Source organism: Semicossyphus pulcher, unplaced genomic scaffold (assembly GCF_022749685.1).
Source record: "Semicossyphus pulcher isolate SPU_LCO1_2020_fin unplaced genomic scaffold, fSemPul1.0.p SCAF_16, whole genome shotgun sequence".
In the NCBI taxonomy this organism is placed as follows: Eukaryota; Metazoa; Chordata; class Actinopteri; order Labriformes; family Labridae; genus Semicossyphus; species Semicossyphus pulcher.
In genome coordinates, this window is record NW_027211670.1 from 12,319,862 (window position 1) to 12,345,903 (window position 26,042).

Genomic DNA, 26,042 nt, shown 5'->3' on the forward strand with positions numbered 1-26,042 from the left:
ACCGGTCTTTTCATTTCTGACTGATTCTGAAGAACTGTTGGAGACAGTCTGGAATAACTGGTATTTTTCTTTGCTAACAAACACCAGGCCTCTTAACAGCTTGAGTCATCCCTTTCACACTCGAACCCCTCTGGGAGACCCTGCTCTAGACTGACGGGCTCCGTTTTCTGATGCATCTGGGAAAACCACTGAAGCAAACACAACAAAACACTGGACTGGTTAGCTTGTAGCACGGCATGAATACAGTACTGCAGATGTACTCAGCACACTCGTGGAAGGGTTGCATGCTTTTCATCTATTTGGAAAAGAAAAAGAAAAAAGTATTGCTTTTTTTTTCTGTTGTGAGAATCCAAATTAGCTGGGTTTTTTTTGATCATATCTCTTAGCTACACTACGACTGAGTCTACATACAGAGGATCTGTTGTTGCGAAAGGGACAGAAAGAGCACCAGAGAGACGGTGCCAGCTCCGAAAGATGCACCCTCACACCTCCTCCTCTCTCTCTCACTCGCTATCAAGCTCTCTCTCCCTTGCTTGGCTGCTTTGCTACCACACAGTGCAGTGGACAGGAGCGTTTGAGTGACACGCTGACGGGCCAAGCCGTCGGGCCGATTGCGTCCCCAAGCGGTGACGCCAGCCCCCCCTTGGTACTTCTCCCTTACTTCCTGCCCTCTGGGCCGGGGTCCAGAGCCCACATCCTGGGAACACGGGGCCGGGCGGCTACAGCGCACAGCTCTTTGGGAACGACACAATAAGAGAGTTCAGAGGAAAAGCTGCGTCCACGTGTGGCTGGGGAGTTGAGGATGCTGCCCATGTCGTTTTGGCAACTTACGAGGAGTAAATAAATCTTGCTCAGCATCACAATACTTTACCCGATGATTTCTGACAGCATGAACTCTTTTCTCTTTGTTCCATTTTGTTATTGTTCATTTGGTGTCCATATGAGGGTCTCTGATGTTCGTAAAAAACGTCCTGTGTGTGGGAGAACGCATTTCATGGAAACAGAAGCCTTTCAGATAACAAGAACACAGCAGAAGATATGTTATAGCTGCAGTCGTGGACGGTGACACCACAGTGAGAAAGAGAACGTTTAGGAGCCTGTTTGTACAAATATAAAAGTTCCTTAATTTAAGAAGAGAATCTGCACATGGCATGAACTCTCTAACGTCTTTGTCTCTCTGCTGGAAGAATCACACTGTGGTGGCCCGGCTGTGTTTGAGCGCTAGTGGCGAGTACTCCTTAATGCGGACGCACAGTTTGCCCCTCAGCCACGGGTTCTGGAGCTCAAGAGGACAGAAATCGTCCTGAAGCCACTTTTCTCTATTGTCCACCACCAGCACCAGGCCGAAGTGCTTCAACTGTTCAGGAGTGTAGTACACACACTGCTCCTCTTCACCTCCACTGCTACCGAGCATGCGCCGCGACACCACGTTCATCTCCTGCACCACCAGCTGAACCATCTCCTGCGCTGACGTTCCCGGAGTCACGCAAAGCTGAAACACAGGAGGAGACATTCAGATGTTTCCAAACACAGCAAGAGTTAAAAGTGGAATTACTTCAACGTGTTAAAGCTATAAGTCTTATACCTTCACACTGGTCTCCTTTGGCAGGCCCGTGCGGTACTGTGGGTACACTCGGAGCGTCGCGTGACAGCCTTTCCTGAGCGCAGCAGGCGATGGTGAGGAAAGTCTTTGCGTGCCGCTGTCCTCTGATAACGTACGCGCTGGTGGAAGTTGGGGTAGGCAGCGCTCAGCGGAGCAACAGCGATCCACCGACGAGGGCCGGTGCCACCTTCGCTGCGGCGACTTGGAGGGCGAGGGGCATGTAGCGTGGTGGCAATAAGGCTGGTGATGGTTGGAGGCGGAGGAGGGGAACTCCAGGCTGCTGGTTCTCACACAGAAGGCCTGTCTCTTCTCCGTGATGTGCAGCAGCTCGATCTGCCGGCTGGGAAGGATGAAGTCGCTGTCAAACAGCTCCGGAGCTCCCCTTCGCCTTTCCCCTCCACACCGGACTCCTCCCCCTCCGCCGCAGCGCTCACTTTCCCTCCCGTGCTGCGGCTCTGAGGCCTGCAGCACATCTGGAGTGGAATCCCTCAGCACTCCCCCTCCGCGTCCACCCCCGCCGAGGCACAAGCCTCCTCCTGAGCTGCTGCCGTCACTACGCAGGAAACCACGGGGCTCGAGCGGCGCGGAGGATGAGAGGGGCGAAGGGGGCAACAGGTCCAGCTCTCTGGGACTCTGGGCGCGGCTCGAGTCGTAGTCACTGTCGGTGGTGAGGAAGACTTCAGAGGAGCCCTCCTCGTCTGAGAGTCCTGCGAAATCTGCAGGATGTGAGACAGAAAGCACTCGTTGATGTGTGTTTGAAGAAGTAAACAGTTTGTAATCAGGGTCTGCAGCAATAAGTGATTCTGACCTGAGTGCTTGCGGCAGGCCTCGGGTGAAGGCATTGGGGAGGGCATGAAGTCTGCCTGAGAGGAGGTGGAGGGAGGCTTATCAGGCAGCACTTCCTTGGAGAAGTCAATTATCCAGCTGATGGAGATGCCTCCCGTTGGCTGCTTGTAGCGTGCGTACTGCAAGGCGTCCATGATCCACCTCGCATCACGCCACACCTCCTCCATTTGCTGTCATCACACAATCAATCTCAGTTACTTGTATATGTTTCCTTAGAGTGATATGAGCCCTTCTCCTGCACGAATATGAGTTAACTGAATGCTAGCTTACCTGTATGTGTTCCTGGACCTGTTGGTGTTTCTTCTTGGCAGCGTTGAGCTCCGCCTCAGAGAAGGCCTCCCTCAGCGCCTGCTGGGACATTAAGGACTCCAGCTCCAGCAGAGCCGACACTCTGCAGTACTGGCCGATGAAACTGGGGCAGTAGGCGTTAAAGTGGACTGTGGGGGGAAAGGGAATCCAACAAGAAGAAAGAAATGTAAAACCCTGCACCAGCAAACACCAGAAACACCATTTGGTGCCACACGCGATGTACTGACCCAGTTCAAAGATCTGCAGGGGCAGGGTGAGGAAGCCGGAGCGAGGGGAGTACGGGTTGTTCTGACCGGGAGCTGTGCAAACTTCATCTGAAGGCGGCAGAAGCAGCAGGAACGACACTTTCTCCCCAAACTCCACCACTTCCTGGCTGTAGAGGCGGAAGTCCTGCACCTAGACACGCAGAGACAGAAGACCTCAGCTGGTCGATCCACAGAAACCGACAGACCTCAAAGCATTTACGGAACGAGGATACCATGACCCTCAAAATATTTTTCTTGCATTTTGATACGCATGCCAATCGAGATCAAACGCCTCCTTTTTCATCTTCTTAAATGTATTTATTAAAGCTTTAATCTGATTGATAGAATTACAAGTCTCTGGTTGCGCTCAAACCACAAACAGTCACAGTTACAGGCTTCAGATCACAGACAGCAGGGCCACCATGAAGTCAGAGTTCACCCGTTGAAGTAAGTAGAAGCAAAGACTCCAGCAGTGGAAGGAGAGGTCTGGTAGAAGACAACTGAATGGTTTCTCTGTAATTAAGGGTTATCCTATATCAATAATACACTGCTGGGTTCTTTTGTGGAGAAGGTCAAGAGTGAAGTATCCAAGCCATAATTGTTTTTTCTAACATCCACCCCCCTCTGGAAACAACAGATTTAAGGGTTCAGGTCGACACACTCAGTAGCAGTCTGTGGAGTTTTGTACAGAACAAGTCGAAACACTGGGTGGTAACTGTTAAAGCCAACGCACAATGGCTGCCATTGTGCTGGAATTCAAACCATGTCCTTTACAAATATCATGTAGAATTAGTGGTCTAACCAGAACTGGCTGACGATCCAATGGAACCATTTTCATTGCTTTGAGCTCTTGCTACTGCCTGCCTCAACAACTTGGCTCCGTATCTGTTGAGGACTTTCTACTGGTTCCAGTTCGCCCGTCAAAATCACCCATACAACACAACGCGGGAGCCAGACTCTGACCTGATTGCCGGGGACGTTGATGTGCGCCATCAGGTCCTTGATGGCGCTGCGCAGGTCCTGAAGGAGGCGGTGTGGAGCGCTCTGTTCTTCGTGATCCATTTCCAAGGACTCGTCGAGGGAGCTGAGAGCCTGCAGCCACTGCCACTCCTCTCTGAGGCGACACACATGTAGGACACACGACCAACATCAATCACAGGTGCACATTCTGGCGTCTGAATGCTTGATGTGTGTTATCCCAACCTGGAAACGTTGCAGTTGTCCCGAATTTTGGTGTGACAGAGGACGTTGGGGAGCTTCTGAGGCACCAGCGCTCTTATTTGCTCAACGGATGTACAAAGCTTCAGGTAGCCCAGATATAAGCCGGGAGACAACATCTTCCTGCTCCGCCTGTGATACGCCAGCTTCTCCTGGGAACAGCAGGTAGACAGAGGTTAAGGTAACAGGGCTGACGCTTCTTTAAATGAATATAATAATGCTTTGTTGTTGTTTTTCCTTCAGAGGCTTCAGCCTGAATTTGTTCCTACATGTTCTAAGTGGAAGTCAGTGCTGAAAACCAGCCCATAAGCACATTTTTCTGTATTTCATCACACAATTTGTTCAAAACTGGCCACAAAACAAATATTTCAGTGAAATGTGGTTTTGCCAAAGGGAGTCTCCACCATTGTTTTGGAACCGCGCGGCCGAGCCAAGTTACACTAGAGACAAAACAGCATCGCAACAATGGGATCAAGTTCACCGGGGCTGTATAGACAAAATCAACTTGTGGTTCGGAGCCAGATTGTGGTCGTTCTGAACAAAACAGCCACAGAGCATTAGTTACAAAACACACAACAACAACAATTAGCAAGATAACCATCATCACGCCCACCATGCTGGAGCTCAAACAAAGCTTTCACATTTCCACAGCCTGAGCGAGCAGCTTTTAGAAGTTAAGTGACGTTAATTAACATTCGTGTTCGGTTGGAATGGCGCCAAGATTTCAGCTAAAATCTGTCTTTTTTAATGAATTTGATGGAAAGTCAATCCAGTATGTGTCCTAAGAGAGGGGCGAATGGAAGAGGAGAGTCATGATGATTAATGCTGCTCTAAAAACAGAGTGTCTGCACGAGCTCATAATTGGAAGCACATTTCAATTTAGAGTCCTTTTGTTTCAGCCACACAGTCTCGTGTTTACTGCTGTTCTGTTAACGAGAGTCAAAGCAGTAAATAAATGTTTTCCAGGGATTTTTGGGGCATTATGTTGTTGACAAAGGTCCTTACTCTACACTCGTTCATCTTGCTACAATGCAAAGAATGAGCCTGATAAAAACAACAACCACTGCTGACAAAGCCTTTCTCATTTTGGAAGCGGCCTGAAGCGAAAAATAACCAACGTCCAATCACCGCCCGACTCACGTGGAGCGTGATGAGGAGCATGTCCAGGGCGGTGGGCTCCTCGGGGGACGAGATGGACTTGCGCTGGAGCTGGAGTTTGCAAAGCTGCGTCCAGCGAACTCCATCCAGGTTGGGGCAGGTGTTCATGTCTTTCAGGAGCACCAGCAGGGCGTTACCGTGCTTGTCTTTGATTGGCTCAAAATACACCTGACCGAGATCCTGCGTCCCCAGCATCCCCTGAGGAAAGACATCACATAATTATTACCCTACTGTTATGTGTATATCCCTCTGTTTAGCACAGAAGGACAAAAACTAGGTTATAAAACCATGGTCCTAAAAGTCTAATCTCTTGAAGTCTACACACCTGTAGCTGGGCGACAGCTTGCAGCATCTTGAGGCGAGTCTGCAGCGTGCAGGAACAGGACGACTGGGAGGGACTGAGACACTGCTGCAGCCAGGGGATCTCCTCCCATAGATACGACACCTGACACATAGATTGGACACACTCATGAAAAACTGTTTTCAATGCATCTGACAGCAAAACATTAGTTTATTGTCTATTGTTCTGTTTTTAATGAAATAATTGTTCTTAATTTTTTCAACTGCATCATTTGTATGTGGATTGTATAATGGGTTTGAGGTGGGTTCTTATCTATCTTTTCCCTCTCGTCTACCTTAGTAAACCAGAGGAAGTCCTGCATGAGGGAGCTGGCGTACGAGTCTTCAACCTCCACGATAGGAATCTGGTCCTCCGGCGTCACCAGCACATTGTCATCTCTGTAGAATATGGACGTCAGATAGAGACCTCTGGAAGGTAACAGAGGAGAAGCACGTGTTACAGGTGAATCACTACAGCCCTGACTCGCTTTATATAACAATGACTCATCGCACAAAACGTCAGGCTTTATGCAGCAAAAGTTTTGATGTCTGACGGCAAGATAGATGGAAATACTTGATGAACGTATGATTATAACCATGTTTGGATTTTGATGGATCTTTATTAAAGCTTACATTGGTTTCCACATCACTATTTGTGTGTTGTAAAATATAAAATATTGAAAATAAAATTTAAATGTATGGTGGAAGACAAGGGTAATCGAGCTGCAACGGCCCAAGCTGTTTCTATGGGAAGAAACAGGTTGCAAATTCAGAAACGGCGCCAATTCAAAAACACACAAACCCGGAAAACACATGCAAAAGAAAAGAGCGTCAAATCCAGTCATCACCCTGTAGGAGTGCTCGATGTAACAGGTTTATTATTGACGGGGGAGAGAGGGGTACGAGACAGTGTTAGCTGTTAGCTACCTGGCATTAGCAGTGCTGCTAGCGGTAGGCAACTTTTAGATGACTCTGCCCCGTGTCGGCCTCTGAGCATAGTGAGGTGTTAACTCCTTTTAACTAGCACAGGGGCTTTGGGAGTTCGGAGGAGTTTGAGGAGTGAACACTAACACACCCCTGTGCTCAGAGCACACTGGGCAGAGCTAGCTGCACACGGCTTAGATCCGTAGCTAATGGAAGCAACACTTATCTCTTGCTATTAGCTGTTACACCGAGCGCCCCCTACAGGCCCGGAGCACTTTAGTTGTGTTGACTGGATTTGCAGCATTTTTCCTTTGCGTGTGTTTTCTGGGTTCGTGTGTTTCTGACTTTGCGCCGTTTCTGTATTTGCAGCGTGTTTGATGTTAATGCATTTGTTTCTGCTTTTTGCAGCACCAAATTTTCATTTGCAGCGCGTTTCCGTCGTTGCATTTGTTTTAGACTTTTGCATGTGTTTTTGAAATTGGCATCATTTCTGAATTTGCAGCCTGTTTCTTATTATGGAAACCGTTCGGGCAGTTGCAGCGCAATTGCCCTCGTCGGCCACCATGGAAATGACTATAACAATAAAAATGGGAGGATAAGACCCAAAAGCTAGTTGCTGCCATACAAACCATGACAGTCAGTTTAATCAATTATGGATATTATGACCAACAAATCATTAAAATTACACTTAAATTAAAAGCCTAAAACATGAAGGTTAAAAAAGTGTTCTCACATTTTATGGAGGAAAGCCGGTGAGAAAAAATTTACCTTTTCAAGCTTTTAACAAATTTGCTGTTTGGTTGGAAGAGGTGTCGCAGGCTTTTGGACACCGAGTGCTTCCTCCCTTGTGTTGGAGCTTTGCACTGTTCTGTGTGGACAAAACAGAGACAAAGACAGACGTGTTAATTCAACATTACACCTTTAATATTCTGATGTTCTTCATGCTTAATATCACAACACTTGTAAGAACCTGCCGCACGACTCTGATTGGTCTGATTTTCCTGCTCACACCAATGAAAACCTCGGTCCTGACACGCTCTCGACACATCTCCTGCACTGACAGGCTGTTACCTAATTGACAACCAACCTGACATGTCCAACAACACGGGCCCAGTGGAATGTTTTTGGACATTTCATGCGTTCCAGTGGCGCGGCACCATTTGACAGTCATGCTGGCTGCCAGCAGCAGACTATGGGCCTTCAGGGAACCACTAGCTCTTATATCCCACAGGGACTCTAACTGTGTGTGTATGTATGTGTGTGTGTGTTTACCTGCATATACTATAACTGCTGGAGCATGGCATGTCTTGAGCTACAGCCATGTGAGTGGAGCCAAGGAGCTGTAGTAATTTGTGTGTATGTGTGTGTGTATGTGTCTTAACCCTTTGCCACTCACTGACAGGGAGGTCAGTTAAGTCTGTGGGGACATGTTTATTTTTAGTGGGCCCGGAGGGGGTTGGAGGCGAGAGAGGGAGGTGTGTGTGTGTGTATGTGTGGGCGCCTGTTGGTGAGATAACGCACCTCCCTGCTCATTAGAAAGTCCCAAAACCCCGCACAGATTCCCTCCCAGGTGATCGTACTCCAGCCCCCAGGCCACTTAAAGTCAATAAATCCCCCCATTCAGAGCCCGAAAAGCTAATTTTCTCTTCAGGTGGACGAGTCGAGGTGGAGTAAGAAGAAAAAACAGCGCCCCTCGACCCCTCTCACCTCCCTAAATTTCTCTTTACTCGCGCGTCTGTTCAGCTCCAGTCGTCCTGGCCTCAGTCCCTGTTTGACACTGAGTAAGACAGACAAGTAGGGCCGACTGCGAGGGTGCCCGTGTTAGTCAAGGCCTCTTTCACAGTTTAATTAATAGTGTTTGGACAAGAGGGAGAATGTGGCGGGGGCTGTAAGCCCGGCTGCATACATGGACATGAGGGAGAGAGTCAGATCTGAAAAGGAGAGCATGAATATTTGTGTCTGTTCGTGTACGTGTGTGCCTGTCTATCTTTGCGTGTGTATATGTAAGGACAGTAGACAGGACGACTGGCGGGCTGCGGGGGGTGTAAAGGCGGGGGGAGGCTGCAGTAGTCAGTGTTAATTTATGCCCTCTCCCGACTCCAGCCCGGGACTCGTCTCTTACAGGAATAACAAACATGACCCCGGGACACGCCACCTCGGCTACCGTTCCTGAACTCTCAAGCTCAATCAGTCGCCGTCTGAAGCACCGGGAGCCACTCAATACTGACTATTATATTGCGTCTCGCCCTATTGCAAATACAGCCCGGCCACAGTGGACAATAGTAAGTGGGCGAGTGTGTTTGGGCTGGTGGGTGTGCGAGAAAAAGAGAGACAACCTGCTCAATGCTAAATGCAGTTAGCTGTCATGTAAAAGAGTCAGCGTGGACAGGTTCTGACACTTATGGGAGCAGCTTACAGCCGCCAGTGTTTGGGGATATAAACAGGCCGAGTGTGAGTGAGCTTGATCTGCATTTTGTCACAGAGAGAGAGAGAGGTATTCAGCAGAGGAAGGGCTGAGTCATGGAAAGACCGTACAGGAGTAGGGGGGCTGTTGAGACAGAGGAGGGGGGGTATTATTTTTGAGGTGGCATGCCGTCTTTGGGTGTACGGCCCCCGAAGTACTTGTCGTGCTTGAGATTGTAAAGTGTCTGTCAAGGTGAGATGAAAAACAGCATTTGGAGAGACGTGTTACACCTGCGAGCCGAAGCGTCCATCGCTCATGTCGGTGTTTGTTTACGGCGGGAATGTTTCTGAAACATGAACTACGAGACGGAGGCTAAAAACTCTGATGTGTTTGTTTAAAATGTGACGGGCGTAGTGAGAGAGACAGACGCTCGGCTTTATGTCAGAAGCTCAGGGTGCATTTCACTTCAACTTTGACACTTGATTTCATCTGATACCTGCACTAAAACTGATCTTTAGGTGAGGGTTCAGCATATTTGTGGTCACATAGTTTCAGGTTGTTACTCTACCTAAGAATTTATTGCATGTAATTCCATAGTTACACCAAATGCCACTCTAACACATCTTGCATGATATAACATATTCTCATACTTTCAATGGGTACATCTAGTTGCTATCACTGCCAGGGTTTAGGGTTTGGGTTTCACCAGAGGTCAACCATACGAACCGTTAAACCTCTTATATTGTTCAGACTTTAGGTAAACAACCCCACCAAGTCGATAAAAAGGTGTTGGTACCGTGGCAGACACAGTGGCGGTGAGCTTCTTTTATCTGTCCCAGTAGCTGGTCCAGCGCCTCCTTCTGTCCTCTCTGACGTGGAGCTCGGCCATCGATATCTCTCCAACCTGCAGGCAGAGGTAAGAAGGACATGACTGAAAATAATGACAATACAGTGTTCTGAAATAAAGTCTGTAAGATAACTAAATATGTTGCTCTTATGACCTTGTTGTTAGACCAATTTCAGACCATGAAGGCAGTGTTGGTCCTTTGGTTGAGCGGTCAGTCTGTACCTAATACAGATGGTAATATTTTAACGACCAGTTACATTGTCATGTAACTTTGTACATTTGTGGCACTCATGTCCTGAAATTTTCTCATGTACAACACTGAGAATGACATTTCAATAAACGTTTTGTGTAGCGCAGTCATGTAAGGCAGTTGAGTTTTTCCAACACTTGGATGCAGAGGTTATGATGTCATGGATAATGTATAGCTGTTTTTTTAGACTAATGTATAGTCTATAGCTGTTTTTTACTCACATTAAAATGAGCTAACAGAGCTGTTATTACTTGCATTAAGATCAGCTAACCGAGCTGTTATTACTCACTTTGAAATGAGCTAACCGAGCTGGTTTTACTCATTAAAATTAGCTAACCGAGCTGTTATTACTCACCGAGCTGCTATTACTCACATTAAAATGAGCTAACCGAGCTGGTTTTACTCACTTTGAAATGAGCTAACCAGACTGGTTGTACTCATTAAAATTAGCTAACCGAGCTGGTTTTACTCATTAAAATTAGCTAACCGAGCTGGTTTTACTCATTAAAATTAGCTAACCGAGCTGTTATTACTCACTTTGAAATGAGCTAACCAGACTGGTTTTACTCATTAAAATTAGCTAACCGAGCTGTTATTACTCACTTTGAAATGAGCTAACCAGACTGGTTTTACTCATTAAAATTAGCTAACCGAGCTGTTATTACTCACCGAGCTGCTATTACTCACATTAAAATGAGCTAACCGAGCTGGTTTTACTCACTTTGAAATGAGCTAACCAGACTGGTTGTACTCATTAAAATTAGCTAACCGAGCTGTTATCACTCACATTAAATGGAAACATTTTCATTGACGTAAGACAAGTTGATCTGGAACGCAGTAATCAGCGCAGCACCTGATTGAGGTTTTCGTCACTGTCAGAGTCTGTTGACATTTTCTTTTGCATCCATCGTCTTTAAACATCGTCGTATCCAGTACTGTGTTGTGTTTAATGTTTACTTCATGTGCCGTCTTCAGTTTTGTAGATCTTGCTGTTGTATCCTTCAGTTTTTAGGTCTTTTAACCTTTATTGCTTTCACTCTGCTGTTTTGTCTCTTTTTTTGTCCCCTCTGTAAACATACAGACGTCAAATTTACCGGACTTCTTTCGGCGGATTGATATGATTACAGTCAGTCCTCGGGATTGTGTGATTAGAGCCGCGTCCCTAGCAACGATCTGTTCTTCATAGCAACGGTCTGTTATTGAGAGATAGCTCGGAATGCCGTAATTAGCCAATCAGAATCAAGTATTTAACACAGCTGTGTAAGATACACTTTAAGAGTAAAATGTTAGCATGCATACTGTATGTAAAAGTAAGATAGTGAACATTGTAGAAATTATACCAGCTAAACAACATAACAGCATGTTAGCATTAACACAAAGCACTAAGTACAGTCTCACAGACCTGCTAGCATGGCTGTAGACTCTTGGTCTTGTCACTTAAACAGTCTGATTTCCACTATATTATCTACAGTAGCCAGGATTTACTCGTCATAACTGCAGACTTAAAGATATTTCAAATTAAAGTTTGACGAGATCACATGAAGCATTGCTCGCTTTATTTTTGGGCCTGATTCAGGTATTGTGATGTAGCCCTCTCAGACAATATTCCCAAAAGCTGTTTAACAATACTGGAAGGCAGAGAGTCGTCCTTCTTTATTTTTTCCATGTTTCAGACCAACAGTCTAAATTTGACCATAAATCAGTCCAGTTGTTTATTCTTTTCTAGGAATAAAGACACACCAGCCAATGCTGACTGCTGACAGTCCTATTCTTGTGCTTTGGAGTGTAAGAGTTTTATAAGGACAGGTTGCTACTGGGGGAAAAACAGATTGTGTTCACAGTGGAAAATTTGAATACATCAACATTAAATGGTTTATTTTGAAGTTGGTGAACCTGGATCAATGGACTAAGGAGCAAAATCTTTGTTTACATGTGAATCAAACTCGAATTGTTTGGACTTTTATGGAAAACTATTTCATTTGAAGCTCCGCAGCAGGCTCCCAGAGACTTTCACAATACAGGTTAATACTGTTCTTTGAACTGTACACTGACTTTAACTGTGGTGAAAATAGCTGTTATTAACATCATACTTGGCTGATATGACTTTCACTATTGTAAGACCAGATGACTATACAGTGCTATTGTTCATCTTATTCTGCTTGGGACCCCACTTTGGCTGGCCCTGTCTCTGAGGCTGCCAGTAGAAGGAGTGTGTGTGTGTGTGTGTGTGTGTGTGTGTGTGTGTGTGTGTGTGTGTGTGTGTGTGTGTGTGTGTGTGTGAGATGGCCTGTTTCTCAAACAGGTCGAGTGTGTGTACTATAGAAAAGAGCACCCACCCCAGTGTGAGAAAGCTGTGGTTGGCTGACAGACAGACCTACTGAGCACCAGGGTTATGGCTGCACAGAGTTACACACATGTGTACAGTCATACAACCATTATGTGTCAACACCAGTGACAGGAAGTCACACACCGAACATCCCACTACACCTCCAAAAGACACACATCATAATCTTTGACTTCGTCTATCACCTTTGTGTCTGTTTGTCTACCTATTTTCCCCACTGTGCTTCCTCCAGTCTTACACACACACACACACACACAAACACACACACACACTCTATTACAGACCCTCCAAAACCTTCTTATAATGCACTATATTAGAAATACACACTCTCTTCCTCCTTTTCGATGACCAGCTCTGCAGAAAACGATCCTTCCGCACCTTCTGCCTGCTATGTTATTAATCTAGCATCCTTACTCGCTCACTGGAGGATGTGTCAGCGATAACTCGCACCCCCCCTTACCAGCATCAACCACCACCCAACCCCCCATCAACCCCACCTCCACCCAAACTCCCTCCCCTGGAGCCCCCCGGAGGGTGCGTGGGGCTGAAACACGGTGAGCTCTATTCCCGGAAAGGTGCCTGTCCCGACAGGACAAGCGGGCCCTTTAATGGGCGTCCACGGCCCGGTATAAGGCCCCCACTGTTGGGCCCGCGCCGCGTGCTACAGCACAGACATGCAAATATTTCCAGTGGTAGGCCCAAATGGAAAACACAAACACGCAACATCGAAATTAGCTCGGAGAGAGGGCGGGAGGGAGGTGGACAGTAGAAAAAAAGAGAGGGAAAGCCCAGTCTAGCAAAGTGAAGACGCACACACACACACACACACACTGAAAAACACGGTGTGTGGACGAGGACAAACATGTTCATGTGTTCCCCAGATGTGCCCGAAGTGTGCCAACATGCACACAGTAACTATGTTCACTCTCATACTGTAGGTGTGTGCCGGCTGTACAGACTACACATCCTGAAAACAAACAGCCATCATGATAGATAGATAGATAGATAGATAGATAGAAAGGGAGTAAGAGGGTCAGAGCTGCTGCGGTGACTCAACACCTCAGCTGTTGTTGCACATGACTTCACGGTTAACTTCTTGGCTGAACCCGGGCACCTTCTTCTGCCAGCCAGCCCCAAACACCATCCTGAGGCTATGGTTACACACACTGACGTCTGCAGAGGGGGTCCCAAAACCCACCCAGCCTGCTGGCCCAGCTGTCACCCACCCTAATGATGTCAAAGCAACGTCAGAATGACGTTGGGGATACGAAAACCGATTGCGCTGATGTAGACGATGAGCTCCTTAATGTGTGGGAAAGCTGTTGTGTCATTCATGCAGCACAAACACGGCACACATCCTGCAGCTCGGTCCTGTGTGAAAACTGTTCTGCAGTGGTGTTAATGTAGCGAGGCCTGCCAAAGAGCTTCAGGGTTGTTCTTTGAGCTGCTGTTAACTGGATGTGTTGGGTTTTGTTTTATCTAAAATGTAGTCACACACATGAACAAACATCTATGCATACCCATCAAGCGCCAACCTACAGGGCTGAGAATAAAGCCAATGTGGAAGTGTCTGAAACGGCAGTTCCTCTAGTGGCCACTTGAGGCTGGTTTCAAAAGTGAGTCAACCCCCATTAGGCCTCATAATTAAAATGTCCAACTTCCCAGCAGAATGAATCATGTTTCCAGCCCGGCATATAAAACGAATTTGCTCACTATTGCGTATTTCTCTATTTATGATAAATGTGCGGGGGAGGACCTTTCAAGTGACAAGTAGATGCTGTTAGCTCTCTGCTAGGTTTCAGCTAAGCTACACTGAACTTAAACTCCTGGCTGTTTTGTGTTGGTGTTTTTTTTCATGCAAATATTTCAAATATTTGCTGTGTGGTTTTTTTCTACTAAAATGCAGTCAAAGAAGCATGTGCTCCGGCTTCTTCTGTGATGTTCTTCTGCAGGTATCAGTGTCTATGCTAACCGTGCCTGGCTTGTTAGCTTGTTTAGTGTTTGTCACACACACATATCTGTTTGTGGTGGCTGGTGCTTCAGTGTTAGGTTTGTTGTTGGGCTTTCTGTACAGAGGAGACGTCAAGCCTTAATGATGACAAACCTGGTTCTTTTAAATAACTTGGTACATTTTGTTAACCCTTTGAGAGCCATCGGCAAGTGCGCTAATGTCCACAAGCTCTCTTAGCTTCTTTAGTCTGTTCAATAAACAATTCCGGTTAGCCATCACCAGAAATAGAATCGCATTCTGTAGGAAACAAGATGGCTACCTAGCTCTTTAAAGATTTAGCTACCAGCACAGACTGTTAAGCTTTGATAACGTGCTGTTTGACAACCCCTCCATCCTCTCGTCCATATATGGTCGCTTCTGGCTGCAGAAAACTAACATAGCAATGGACAAATTGCTTAACTCAAGGCTTTAAAAAGACAGTAGACAAACCAAATGTTGACGTCCTGGTGGCTACGTTCATTATTTATACTGGTTATGGTGCACACGATGAAGACTTACTGGAAGGGGCGGCGCAGGCAGGGGTGGTAACTAGTGGCGGCCCCCAGCCCTTCATGTTGTAGGCCGACACCTGGACGTAGTAATAGGTCCCCTGTAAGGACAATATGCAAGACAGTTAGGACAGAGGTTCAAATTTCATTAAACATATGGCTGAAACCAATCAAACAGTACCTAAACTAACTGTTTTTCATAGGTGTAAGAACATATACATGTTAGTGTGTGGGTCAGGGGCATTTGTTTGTCTCTTGCTAGGTCAAATGTGTGTGCGTGCGTGTGTGTGTGTCTTTGTGGAAAGTGAAGTGTCTATTTGGATGACTTGTCTGTCTCTGTGCCCAGTGTGCAGACAGCAGGCCTCTGTCTCTCCTTTCTCAGCCAGATCAATCAAAGCAGCCGCCGACACTTCCTGACCTCGCCTTGACCCCTGTCATGTGACAGGAGTGAGCTTCGGCTGGCAGCAGGGGTCTCAGAGGGGGTGAGGGGTTTCTCCCACACAATAACAAACAACTAGTGGAGCGTCCATTTGTCTACGCTTAAAAACGCCAAACATAAATCAGGTGGCAGGCTACCAAGCTGCTCTTCTTATCATTAAAGAGGCTGTTTTGCAACTGTTGCAACAACAAATTCACTTTTCTGATTGTGTTTGTTGAGGGGACAAAAGTCGTTTGGGATTGATGGTGACTGAGACTTGTGTGTGGGGTTTGATGTATATAAAAAAGTCACTTGGGAAATGCCTTCAAATGTCGCCTAAGTAAACGCCTTAAGGACGCATGTAAATAATATCAGGGGGCTTCATGTGGGAGAATAGCTTCTAAATGTTTTATCGGTCAGCACCAACAGCTGGAGAAGCTACGGCTTAGTGGTCTTTGTGTTGCTTTGTTACACATAAACTAACACATAATGCACGAGTTTCTCCTTTTATCTGGTGGTTCTTAGACTGCAGAGAAAATAGGACTGCTTTTTATGTGCAGGGGAGAAAATACACATGGATATATATATATATATCTCCAAGAAACCTTCATAAAAGAGTTAAATTTATTATCAGCATCACAATAAAGAGTTTTATTTCTGTAATTTTAGATTCTTGCTGATTCGTAGTGGTTGAAAAATCATCTTGAAAAATTGACTCAACAGTTCAGAGAATAAATAATATGTTCGAGACGAGGGGTGGGACAAAATATCGATACGGCAATATATCGTCGTCGTGACTCACTCGGTACAATTACCGATATCGATATTTTAATTTACAAATATACGGCGCTCGAAACAGATTTCCCTACCATTTTGACTCACCGCATCACTACTTCATTACTCTTCCCAGTGGCGCTAATGACATGAATCAGGGTAACGTGAACGGAAATGAATTGGCAGCAGCAGGATAGAAGTAGAAGACGAAGACAGTGGGGTAACATTGGACAGCAGTGAAAATGAGTCCTAATTTGTTCTATAGTTCTGTATATTCAATTTACAGACTGAAAACACCTTAATTGTTTCATCTCACGCCCTTTTTACACTGCGGTTCCGCCTCAGCGCCATAACGAAGCCCCGCCGTCATGCAGCCTTTGCCATTTTACATTGGACCAAGCAACGCCGGCGTAAAGCCGCCCCAGTGTGTGTTGTTACAAAGCGTTTCAGCATTGCAGAAGCGAAACGTGTCTCGAGGTGTAAACAAACAGCGTGTGCTTCAAATACACACACACGGCGCTGTTCCGCCCTGCCAGCTCTGCTGTTTACACAGACACTTTTTAGCCTCTGTTACTACCTCCGAGGTGGAATGAAGATGAGACGTAACAGAGGCGCAATAATCCCTCCTTGAACTGGCAGTGTAAAGGGGCTTCAGTTTGTGTTAAATTCTGACCCCAAATTGCAGTGAATAAATACATTAATCCTGCACTTTACCTTTTAGGGGCATTTTGTCTTCTCAGTTTATCAGATATCGTGATGTATCATTATATGATTGTCTTAATATCAATTATTGCAGAATCGCTGAATGGTGATATTATGGTTATAGTTATGGACCATGTATAGCGTATCGTATCACGAAAGTGTAATTTTGCATTACACTTGCATTTTATATTTTCACTAATATTTGAGATGTTTTTTGTATTTATTTTATTTGTACAGTATTTTAGGAGCGACCTGGCTATCTGGTTCCTTTGGGATTAATAAATTTCTGTCTTATCTTATCTTATCTTATCTTGTCTCATCTTATGGCTGAACTTACAGAGGTGAGTCCTGTGATGTGTCCCTGCAGCAGATTTGTGTCCTCCACCAAAATCTCACCCTGCAAAGGACTGAGAGAAGGCGCACTGCTCCAGCTCACTGCAAACACACACAAAAAAAACCACGTTTAACTTCATTTTAATAAACACCTTAAAAAAAAGACAATAGAAAAATGTGACCCCGACAGACTTGTTGTTTCACAGCTTCTAATATTGTGATACTGAGCGCTATGTTCTAAATGAAGCCGTGAAATGAGCACGCACGCTGACCTTTGTACTTGGTAACCACAGCAGAGTTGACACATTGAGGTTCCTGGAAGTCCACCCTTAGACTGGTGCTGCTGCTGACCGACAGGCGAACTACACTGGGAGCGTCTGGAGGGTCTGTGCAGGCAGGCAGACGGGCAGAAACATGGCGAGTGGGTAAATAACCAAAGAGACAGACGAGTAAACACAAGCTGACTAATATCCTGCGCTGCACATTATAAACATTATAATACAGTGAGCTGGTTTACAGTTATGACCTCATTTGGGGTTACTGGTTTTTAGAAGTGGGAAAAGTTTGTGAAGTCATGAATGCTTGTAAAATTATAGCAATTTACAGTAAGTGATGGAACTGTAATCTATAATCTTCACGGATTAATGTCAAATCAATCATTTCTGAGAGGTCGTAAGGATGTCATCGATTACTACATAAACAGTTGACATGTGGTGAATAATTTCCAACCATGTTCACACAACTATGCTCCCAACTTTACAGGAGTTTGTGGAGTTACAAAGAAGGGAACAGACGTTGGTGCTTCAAAGTGCAGAACGGTGGAAAGAGGCACTGTGTGTCTGCTAACGGGGGTGGCTGTCTACCCCGCCGCTAAGCGTGTCAAGAAATGCCTATAAAAAATGTAAGCAGGATTACAGGCGTAATGTTTGCACACACACACACATGAGTGTTAAGCTAGGCTTCCCGGTGTGGAAGCGATTAACTCAGCCCAGACAGAAAGCCAGCGGAGAAAAGGGACAACTGAACGTCTACTGCTCAGCACACACAGTCATCAAAGTCATCCTGAAGCCTTACTGGCGTGCTCGAAGCCCGTCTGCATGCGCCTGAAGAGCCGCAGCCTCCACTCCCAGGCCTTCAGCTGCCTCTCCCGGTCCGATCCCTCCCGCTCCGCGGGGCCCTCGCTCCGGACCTGGGCCTGATGCTCGGACACGCGCTGCTCGGCTTCCTGCACCAGGGTGGCTAAATGCACCGCTCGGCCCTCCAGACTCACGACTAAAAACATAACGGAGAGATAGAGGGAGAAAGAGAAAGCATCCAGGTATTAAAAAAGGTTTCATTACACATAAGCACATGTTGAAGGAACTTCCATGACATCCATAAAGAAATGCTTTTATATTCACACATTAAAAAACATGCCGGAAACATAAATTTGAGAGGGCTGATTATTAAAGTTATCTCCCTAATTGACCTCAATTCAACCTCAGTCCTATCATGCTGTTAGGGGAGCTAATGCCATTATGGTAGGAAAAAATGCAGTTTCGCTCTGAGCCTTTGGAGGACGCTATCTGCTTCTCCAAGGCCAGGGGGCTTGCTAAACTACACTTCCTCAATCTAGGACGCCCGTCTCCGATGTCATGTCTCGTTGAAAATCGTCAGGTTTGAAATGTAGACTGCAGAGCTGAAGATTTTTTAGACAATCCACCGGTATGTTCTCATCGTGTTTCGGATTCTGAACCGCTCTGAGCCATTGCCTGCAGCCAAACGGTAGTATTTCACTCCAGCGTCTCTCGGGAGGGGCGCAATGCATGCTGGGTGTTGAAGGAATGTAGAATGGGCGAAACCACAAGCTGTTTGTACAACTTTCTCCACAGCTATGGCGCCAATTTCAAATATTATTCCTTCTACCGATTACAGAGAACACCAGCTTTTTCCAGGGGCGAACTGCTCCTTTAATAGAAAATCTTCCTGCACAAGAGTTATAGTTTGATTGGAATGATTACATCTAGTAGAAGTCTCCCCTTGTGGTTGTTTTAAATAAGAAACAAAGTGTCCACATCAAAACAAATAGTCGTAAATATTGTATTGGTCTTACTTTTTACTCGTGCTGATTTTGCAAGAAACCCCTCTGCCTCCCTTGTAACGTTGCAAATTGCTTCTGCAGGCCTCTCTTTTTAATGCCTTTGTTTGCCAAAATGCTGCGGCAGATTCCTCCATAAACTTCATTTAACTAAGCAATTCCCCTTTTTTTAGGGATGACATCAGCGAGAAAATGACACAGAAAATGTGGCAATGAAAGTGAGAGCGGCGAAAAGAGGGAGGAGTGTTCCTTATATGCGGTTTCCAAAGGGACACAGGACGGTGGGAACATGCATCGGCATCGCTTTAAACGGCCATTGTAAAAGTATTTTTCTGCAAAACTGGTGGAAAAATCTGTATAACGGATCTATTTCTGTCATATACCACAGCCTCACACAGACAGGAGGAATGTTTTTTCAGAAAGGGGGGGTGTGAATAATGATGTTTGCTTTAACTAAACACATCGCTATAGCAGAAGAGATGTAACACCCAATGAAAGTATTCAATTTAGTGGCTTGCAAATTCACCACGTCTCGATCACGCTACAGAAGCTATAGAGCAGGTAATGTAAAGCTGTTAAGGTCACACAGGACAGTAAGCGAGCTGTTCTTCTTCTTTGGTGGCTGCTCATCCTCGGAGCGTTTGGGGCTGCTGTGTGTCTGTGTTTAGTCTGTGTGGTCTGTGTTTGTTCATTGTAGATTCCACTGTTGAGCGTTAGATTCCACTGTTGACAGTAAGTTTAAAGCCGCGTGTCAAAATGTCCATCTGGGTGTTTAATTCTGCGGCTCGCTCCGTGTCTCCTCGGCGGCTGTGGGCTTCTCTTTGAATCCCGGTGTCTCTTCTGGGTGTCAGTTTTGTTGTTCCCTTCGAGCGCTCGTGTGAGGACTTAAAAAGGCTGTTTATCGCTTTCGAAAAAGGTTGAGTTTAAAGCTGAAAGTTAGAGCTTAAGTTATCACTGAGGGTCTTAAACTATTAAACTGATGGAAATAGCAGTTGAGTACACATTTCGGTCTACATTCTCAGTCCACCCAGGCCTAGAAACTCGTCCAGACGCTGTCACCAGTATGTACGTGTGCCTTGATTTGTCCTTATTTCACATCAAGGCTGGCATCCTCTACAGCACACTTAAGTGGCTTCGTCCTATAAGAGCGACTGAGGGATTTATAATGTGTGTGGAGTTGCTCTAGAGGATTTGTTTGATTGCTTTTGTCTGCCCTTGTCTCTCCGGTAACCACACACAATGCAGGCAGGCAATATCAATAAGCAACGGGGATCGATTCCTCTTAAAGCTCAAGCAGCGTCTTTGATGTCAATTCTCCTCATACACAGGCTTTACTTTCTTTATGCGCTGTTGTTCTCTCTCTGTTTTTTTGCACACGCACTCGTACAACTCGCACCCTCTCGTGAATTATCTGAGATCTGAAAACAAATCAAAGAGAAACTTCAGTAAACATCACTTTCCATTCAAGTGTTTTCAATTTAACGATACCTTTATAAGACGTCTGGCTCAGCGCTGGAGAAGTGTGTGCGTGTGTGTGTGTAGTACAAACACAAACAGCCGAGGAGCCGTACTGGCGAGTTCTAATCATTAACAGAGGAAGGGAGCGGAGGCTCAGCAGATCACAGACGGTGAAAAGTGCTTACAAAGATGACTAATATTGCATCATTATTACCACCCCTACTTTGGCTTTAATATGTTTTCACTGCGTGGAGAAGTGTGAGAGTTTGTCAGTGGCGTGTGAATGAATGCGTTAGTGGTGTGCATAATAAATGACTGTGTTATGAGTTATGTATCTGTGACGCTGCTTTGGGAAACACCTGTGGGGTTTTGTTGATGTGAGAGCAGTGTTAATTTTGGCAGCTATTTTAAATTTAGTCTTTAGACGAAAATGCTTTGTAGTTTTAGCCACATTTGACCCTTTATAGTTTTAGTCTAGTTTTAGTCGACGACAACTTAAAACATTTTAGTCCAGTGAAATAAAAAGTCGTCACATTTTAGTCATGACATTTAGTTAAAGCGTTTTCTCTCTTGAGTCTCCTTCAAGTTTTTACCTGTTTGCTTCAGGTAAAATTAACACTTTTATTTCAGCAGATCATCCATACAGTAAAAGAACGATGAGGGCACAGCATCTTAAGATTACTTGTCGCCATCGCTTCTCATTTAAACAGCAGCAAACAGCCGAAGGTTGCTCCTTTTTGTGCGGAAGAAGCGTCAAATGATGGGTTAAAGCTCCTGTGAGGAACTTTCCGTTTGTGTCGATTTTGGCGCCCCCGTGGACAAAGCCGTACCTCTTATCTCTTTGTCCTGTTCATGCTTAAGTGGTGTTTTTTCACAAAAAATCCTATCCTGCTGTCTTTAAGTCATATGTATCACTCACTTAAATTTTTGCCCTGGAAAATGTAAACAAAGGCAGCGTGCAGTTAATCGCTTTGTCTGACATCTACCCCCCGCCAGCAGCTTGAGGCATAAAAAATAACTATATAGAAATATTCAGTCTTGACGCTGATGGTCTGGTTTGATTTTGTTGGTCATATCGAGTGATCAGTCTGTTTCATAACCAGGGAAAAGGTCCTCACAGGAGCTCAGAGGAAGATCCTAACCACCTTTGTGATACCTGTTATCTCATGGATCTCACAGATTTTAAATGTCAGACTGTCCACCACTAACATTTTAATCCCGTCTCGCGTCGTCTACAAAAAACATACGTGTCGTCAGAGTTTTGATCATCAGCAATCTATTTTTAGCTCGTCAATGTCTCTTCTTCGTCATGGAAAAAAAGATTGTTGACGTCATAATTGTCGCTAAAGATATTAACACTGTGTGAGAACAACTTCGGCTTCCACTATGACACTTGTTGATTCTCATAGAGTGCCAAACTGCCTTTGTTTAGCAGCCTGGGTTAAAACCTTTTAAGGATATTAATTTTTGTGCTTAACAAGAGACATAACAAGTGAACTGAGTGCTAATAAAATGATGATCTTCTAACAATAAGACAATGAACTGACAAAACTGCATTAACAGTGTAAAAGAAAACCTCTCTTATTGGAAGAACTAAAGCTGTTTTTTAATCCCATTTTCCTTTTTACATATATCTTTTAATGATTAAAGGGCTGAGGTCATTTAAGGGCCTGATTTGGGCCCCGGGCTGCCTTTTGAATAGGTTTGGGCTTAAGCATCAGAAAAATCAACTTGCTTCCTGTACAAAGCCAAGGCAGCATTTGTTATGGTGTGATTCACCTGTGGGCAAGCCAAAGTTCTCCTAACAAAAGTTAAGAGCTGTCAAACTTTATAAGGAAAAGTATGATAGAATACAATAGACTCATTATAGAAGAGAAACGCTGCTCTTATAAGTACAGAGACATTGTGGTGACCCCAGAAGAGATTTTGGATCATTTCAATGGCAAAAAGGGGAATAGAGATCCTCGACTCACATTTACCTGATGATTATCTCTCTGTAACAAGAGGCTTAATTGGATGAACTCTATTTAAGTTATGTTTTGGGATTCCATTGTGGTAAAAGGTCACTGGGAATGAACTCAATCCAGCAAGTGCAATAAAATGAAGAAACTCACAAAAGGCTCCCAATTTTTTGTGAGCAATATTCTCCGCTTGGTTATAAAATCAAAATACGCAGTAATTGTGCTAAAAGGAGTTTCACCGTTAGCAGGCATTTGATTTGTTACATTCACGTTCAAATGATCCCTTTGATTCCCAAGAACCCACCACATTCACATGGCGGCCATTTTCCTCTGAAATAAGGTTCAGGGTGTGACGCTCAAATGTTCCTGTACAATAATGTTGTACTGCTGTGCTCCAGATTTGCACAACATGAAACTAAAATCCAGAAGGACATCCGGCGATATTCCAAGACAAATGCTAACATTAGCATTTAACCACTTCCTAGCTAACATTACAGATAGATAGGGTTACAGAATACAATTGGAAAGGTGTAAACGCCTGGCTAACAGCAACGTTAACTAGCTAAAAGTAAGATTAGGTAGGAAATAGTTAAATGCTAAAGCTGCTAATGCTAAAGCTAGCTAATGGAACGTCACAACAGCAGTTGAAATGGCGGAGGGTAGCAGCATTTGAGCAGAAGGGGGCGCTATAGCTAAAGAAGCGGCGGTTTGCTTTTGGTGGGCTGTTGTTTACTTCCGCTTTCCAAAACCAGAAACTTGCGCCTGGCGTAGAGACGGAAAATAAATGTATACTTTATCCTATACTACATACCACCGCCTTATCGCAGTATGTAAATAGCAAATCCAACAGTTTCACTGTGACTGGGGAGATACAACAGTTAGTTGTGTTTTTTTACTCACAGTGGGGGCTCTCCTTGGCACCCGCTCTCAGTAGCAGCTTGGCCATGGGCACGTTGTTGGTCATGATGGCGATATCGAGGGGCAGGAGGCCCTCACTGTTCGGGGTGTTGAGGTCCAGCTCCTCCAGACTGTACTGGGACAGAAGCAGCTGAACCAGGTCCAACTCCTGGTGCTCCACGGCCTCAAACAACGCTTCATTACTCTGGAACTTTGATACAAAAAAGCTTTCATGAAGTTAAAAAAGATCAGTGTTGGTATATTTTCTGTCTGCTCAACAATAGTACGACGGGTGGGTGTGTGATGTTACTATCTGAGGTCTTACTATCCCTGTCTATATGCTTTCCCAGACTATTTTTAGATGTTCCTCAGCTTATTATTTTTTCCTTCTCTGACTTACTATGGTGGTTTTGCGCAGCCTCTCCTTGTCTCCCCCCCGTCCTGACACCACGCTGTCCTCCAGGGCAGGGGGGTTGGTGCCCACACGGAACTTTCCAGACAAGTTGCGGTAAAGGCGGCGGGCCGCGCTTGGCGAGGATAAGCTGGCCGCCTTGCGGGCTGGGACAGGCTGGTGGGCCTGGTCCCCCCTCATGGGCTGCGTCATCTTGGAAGAGTCGGCCCTGGAGGAGAGACGGGTGGGTAAAAGACAGAAGGGATAACGTAGGTGAGTGAAAATATGATGTCTCAAATCCATTAGAAGAGATAACCACTGCCCTCACAGACAAAGCTTAAGTGCAACGAGGGCAATGGAAAAGCGTTTTAAAAAGCCTGTTCCAGTTACTGTTGAATGCTAAGCATCCTTATTATATATTTGAACGATTCAAAATTGTGTCACTTAAAAGTCAAGAGGCTTTTTGATGTATAATGGATGAGGGATAAAAGAAACAGAACCTGAAAGGTCTGAAGGCCAGCTGTGGGTCACTGACATCTTTACCAATAACGTGTGATTAAATCCCATTTTTGCCTGGATTTAAATACTGTTGAACGCAGGTTTTGTGGCTCTGAAAAAACTGTGCCAAGCTTAACGTGGCATTACTTGGTTATCAAAGGAATAATACCTTTACATAGTCTGTCCAAAATGATCTTAAACCCCTTGGTAGAGAGCCTGAACATCACGCTGAATCTATGATCTATGGCATGGTGATAAATTACCATGTTGGCGTTATCAACTCTCTTTCATCCTGTACTGGCTGCTGGCCTGTTTGCCAGTGCTGCTCTCTTTAACGTCATCTCTTTCTTCTAAGCTTTAAAAGATTGGCATCCATTGCTTCTGGCGTCTTGGCATCGCTGGTATGACGACTATGCTGCCCCCTCTCCATTCTGCCATGGGAACTACATAGATGACAGGGTCTTTCTAGGGCGAGCCTGGTCCGTGGCGTTCACACACACTCTAAAGTGCTGAAGGAGATGTCAGCAGGACTCTACAGGCGATGCTGACAGACTCCTTAACGGGTCCCATCAAACAGAGGCGGAGAGATAAATGAATTCCTCAAGGACGCCCTTTCAACAGCTCCCTCGCCTTGTGTTCCTCTCTTAACCTCTTTTGAACGTGTCTGTTGAACTTTCTTATCATCTTATCCCCATTCTGTTTTTCTGCTGTGTTCATTTTTCTTACTCTTGGCATTTCTATTTCCCCTTATCACTATAATGCCCCTGATCCCCCCCACCCCCATGTTATCTCCTTTCCCTTCCCTCTCTTCCTAACGCCTTGACTCAACCCTGAGTCCCCTTTTTATTGCAGTTTGGCTAGAATCAAATATTCTTTATGACATATATGAAGTAATTCTACCAGCAAAGCCCAATGGAAGCCTCCATTATCACTTTATTTTGCAAGCAAAAAAGGGAACAAGGAGCCATAAACGTTTCAATTAAAGTCTTTGCAGTAACTAAAGGGTCACAATTTGAATCCCTGTAGGGGTCATCTTGTCTCAAATGGTGTGTCCTTTTTAAGTCCTTGGGAAATACACCCTCACTATCAGTCACTCTGGAAAACATCATCAGTTAAATACCGCAAATGTAAATGTTGTTCTTAAGAAGCAATGCTTTGAACGGGGGCAGGCAGAGGTTGTGTAAAGTAAATAAAGGTTGTGTTACGTTGGGCCATCATGCCATGTGCCAAGAAGTATCACACAGGCCAAGAACAGATTTGTCAAGGTGAGAACATCTGTAGGAAAAATGTTATTTATACTCACGCTCCGCTACGGACGTGTGAGCCCACACGAGCATGCACATACACACACATACCCTCACAAACCCTCCCCGACACATGCAGTTTGTACAACAGCTGACAGCGGCCCACATTGTAGACTTTAAAGCAGCTCCAAGCCCCCGCAACAAGCCCTTTTTCACAGTGCCGATACACCTAAAATACCCCCGATCCCCGTCCCTTCCCGCTCTGTCCCATCCATCTCCACTCCATCCCGTAATAGAGGCCTT

The 26,042-nt window shown here is 45.3% G+C and overlaps 1 protein-coding gene across 1 annotated transcript in view; it reads right to left on the reverse strand.

Annotated features, from left to right (window-relative positions):
- Window positions 1–1,189: 1,189 nt before the first annotated feature.
- Window positions 1,190–26,042, reverse strand: part of ankfn1b (ankyrin repeat and fibronectin type III domain containing 1b) — a 123,763-nt gene continuing 98,910 nt past the window's right edge. Inside the window, exons 6-23 of the mRNA XM_069664960.1 lie at window positions 24,007–24,226; window positions 23,610–23,817; window positions 18,288–18,485; window positions 17,486–17,599; window positions 17,218–17,315; window positions 14,997–15,087; window positions 9,843–9,950; window positions 7,411–7,510; window positions 6,015–6,147; window positions 5,705–5,824; window positions 5,362–5,577; window positions 4,207–4,373; window positions 3,967–4,117; window positions 2,986–3,154; window positions 2,720–2,886; window positions 2,412–2,619; window positions 1,586–2,319; window positions 1,190–1,492 (exon numbers count right to left, since the gene is read on the reverse strand). Coding sequence (XP_069521061.1) covers window positions 1,190–1,492; window positions 1,586–2,319; window positions 2,412–2,619; window positions 2,720–2,886; window positions 2,986–3,154; window positions 3,967–4,117; window positions 4,207–4,373; window positions 5,362–5,577; window positions 5,705–5,824; window positions 6,015–6,147; window positions 7,411–7,510; window positions 9,843–9,950; window positions 14,997–15,087; window positions 17,218–17,315; window positions 17,486–17,599; window positions 18,288–18,485; window positions 23,610–23,817; window positions 24,007–24,226 — 3,505 coding nt within the window. The remainder of the gene's footprint in view (window positions 1,493–1,585; window positions 2,320–2,411; window positions 2,620–2,719; window positions 2,887–2,985; window positions 3,155–3,966; window positions 4,118–4,206; window positions 4,374–5,361; window positions 5,578–5,704; window positions 5,825–6,014; window positions 6,148–7,410; window positions 7,511–9,842; window positions 9,951–14,996; window positions 15,088–17,217; window positions 17,316–17,485; window positions 17,600–18,287; window positions 18,486–23,609; window positions 23,818–24,006; window positions 24,227–26,042) is intronic.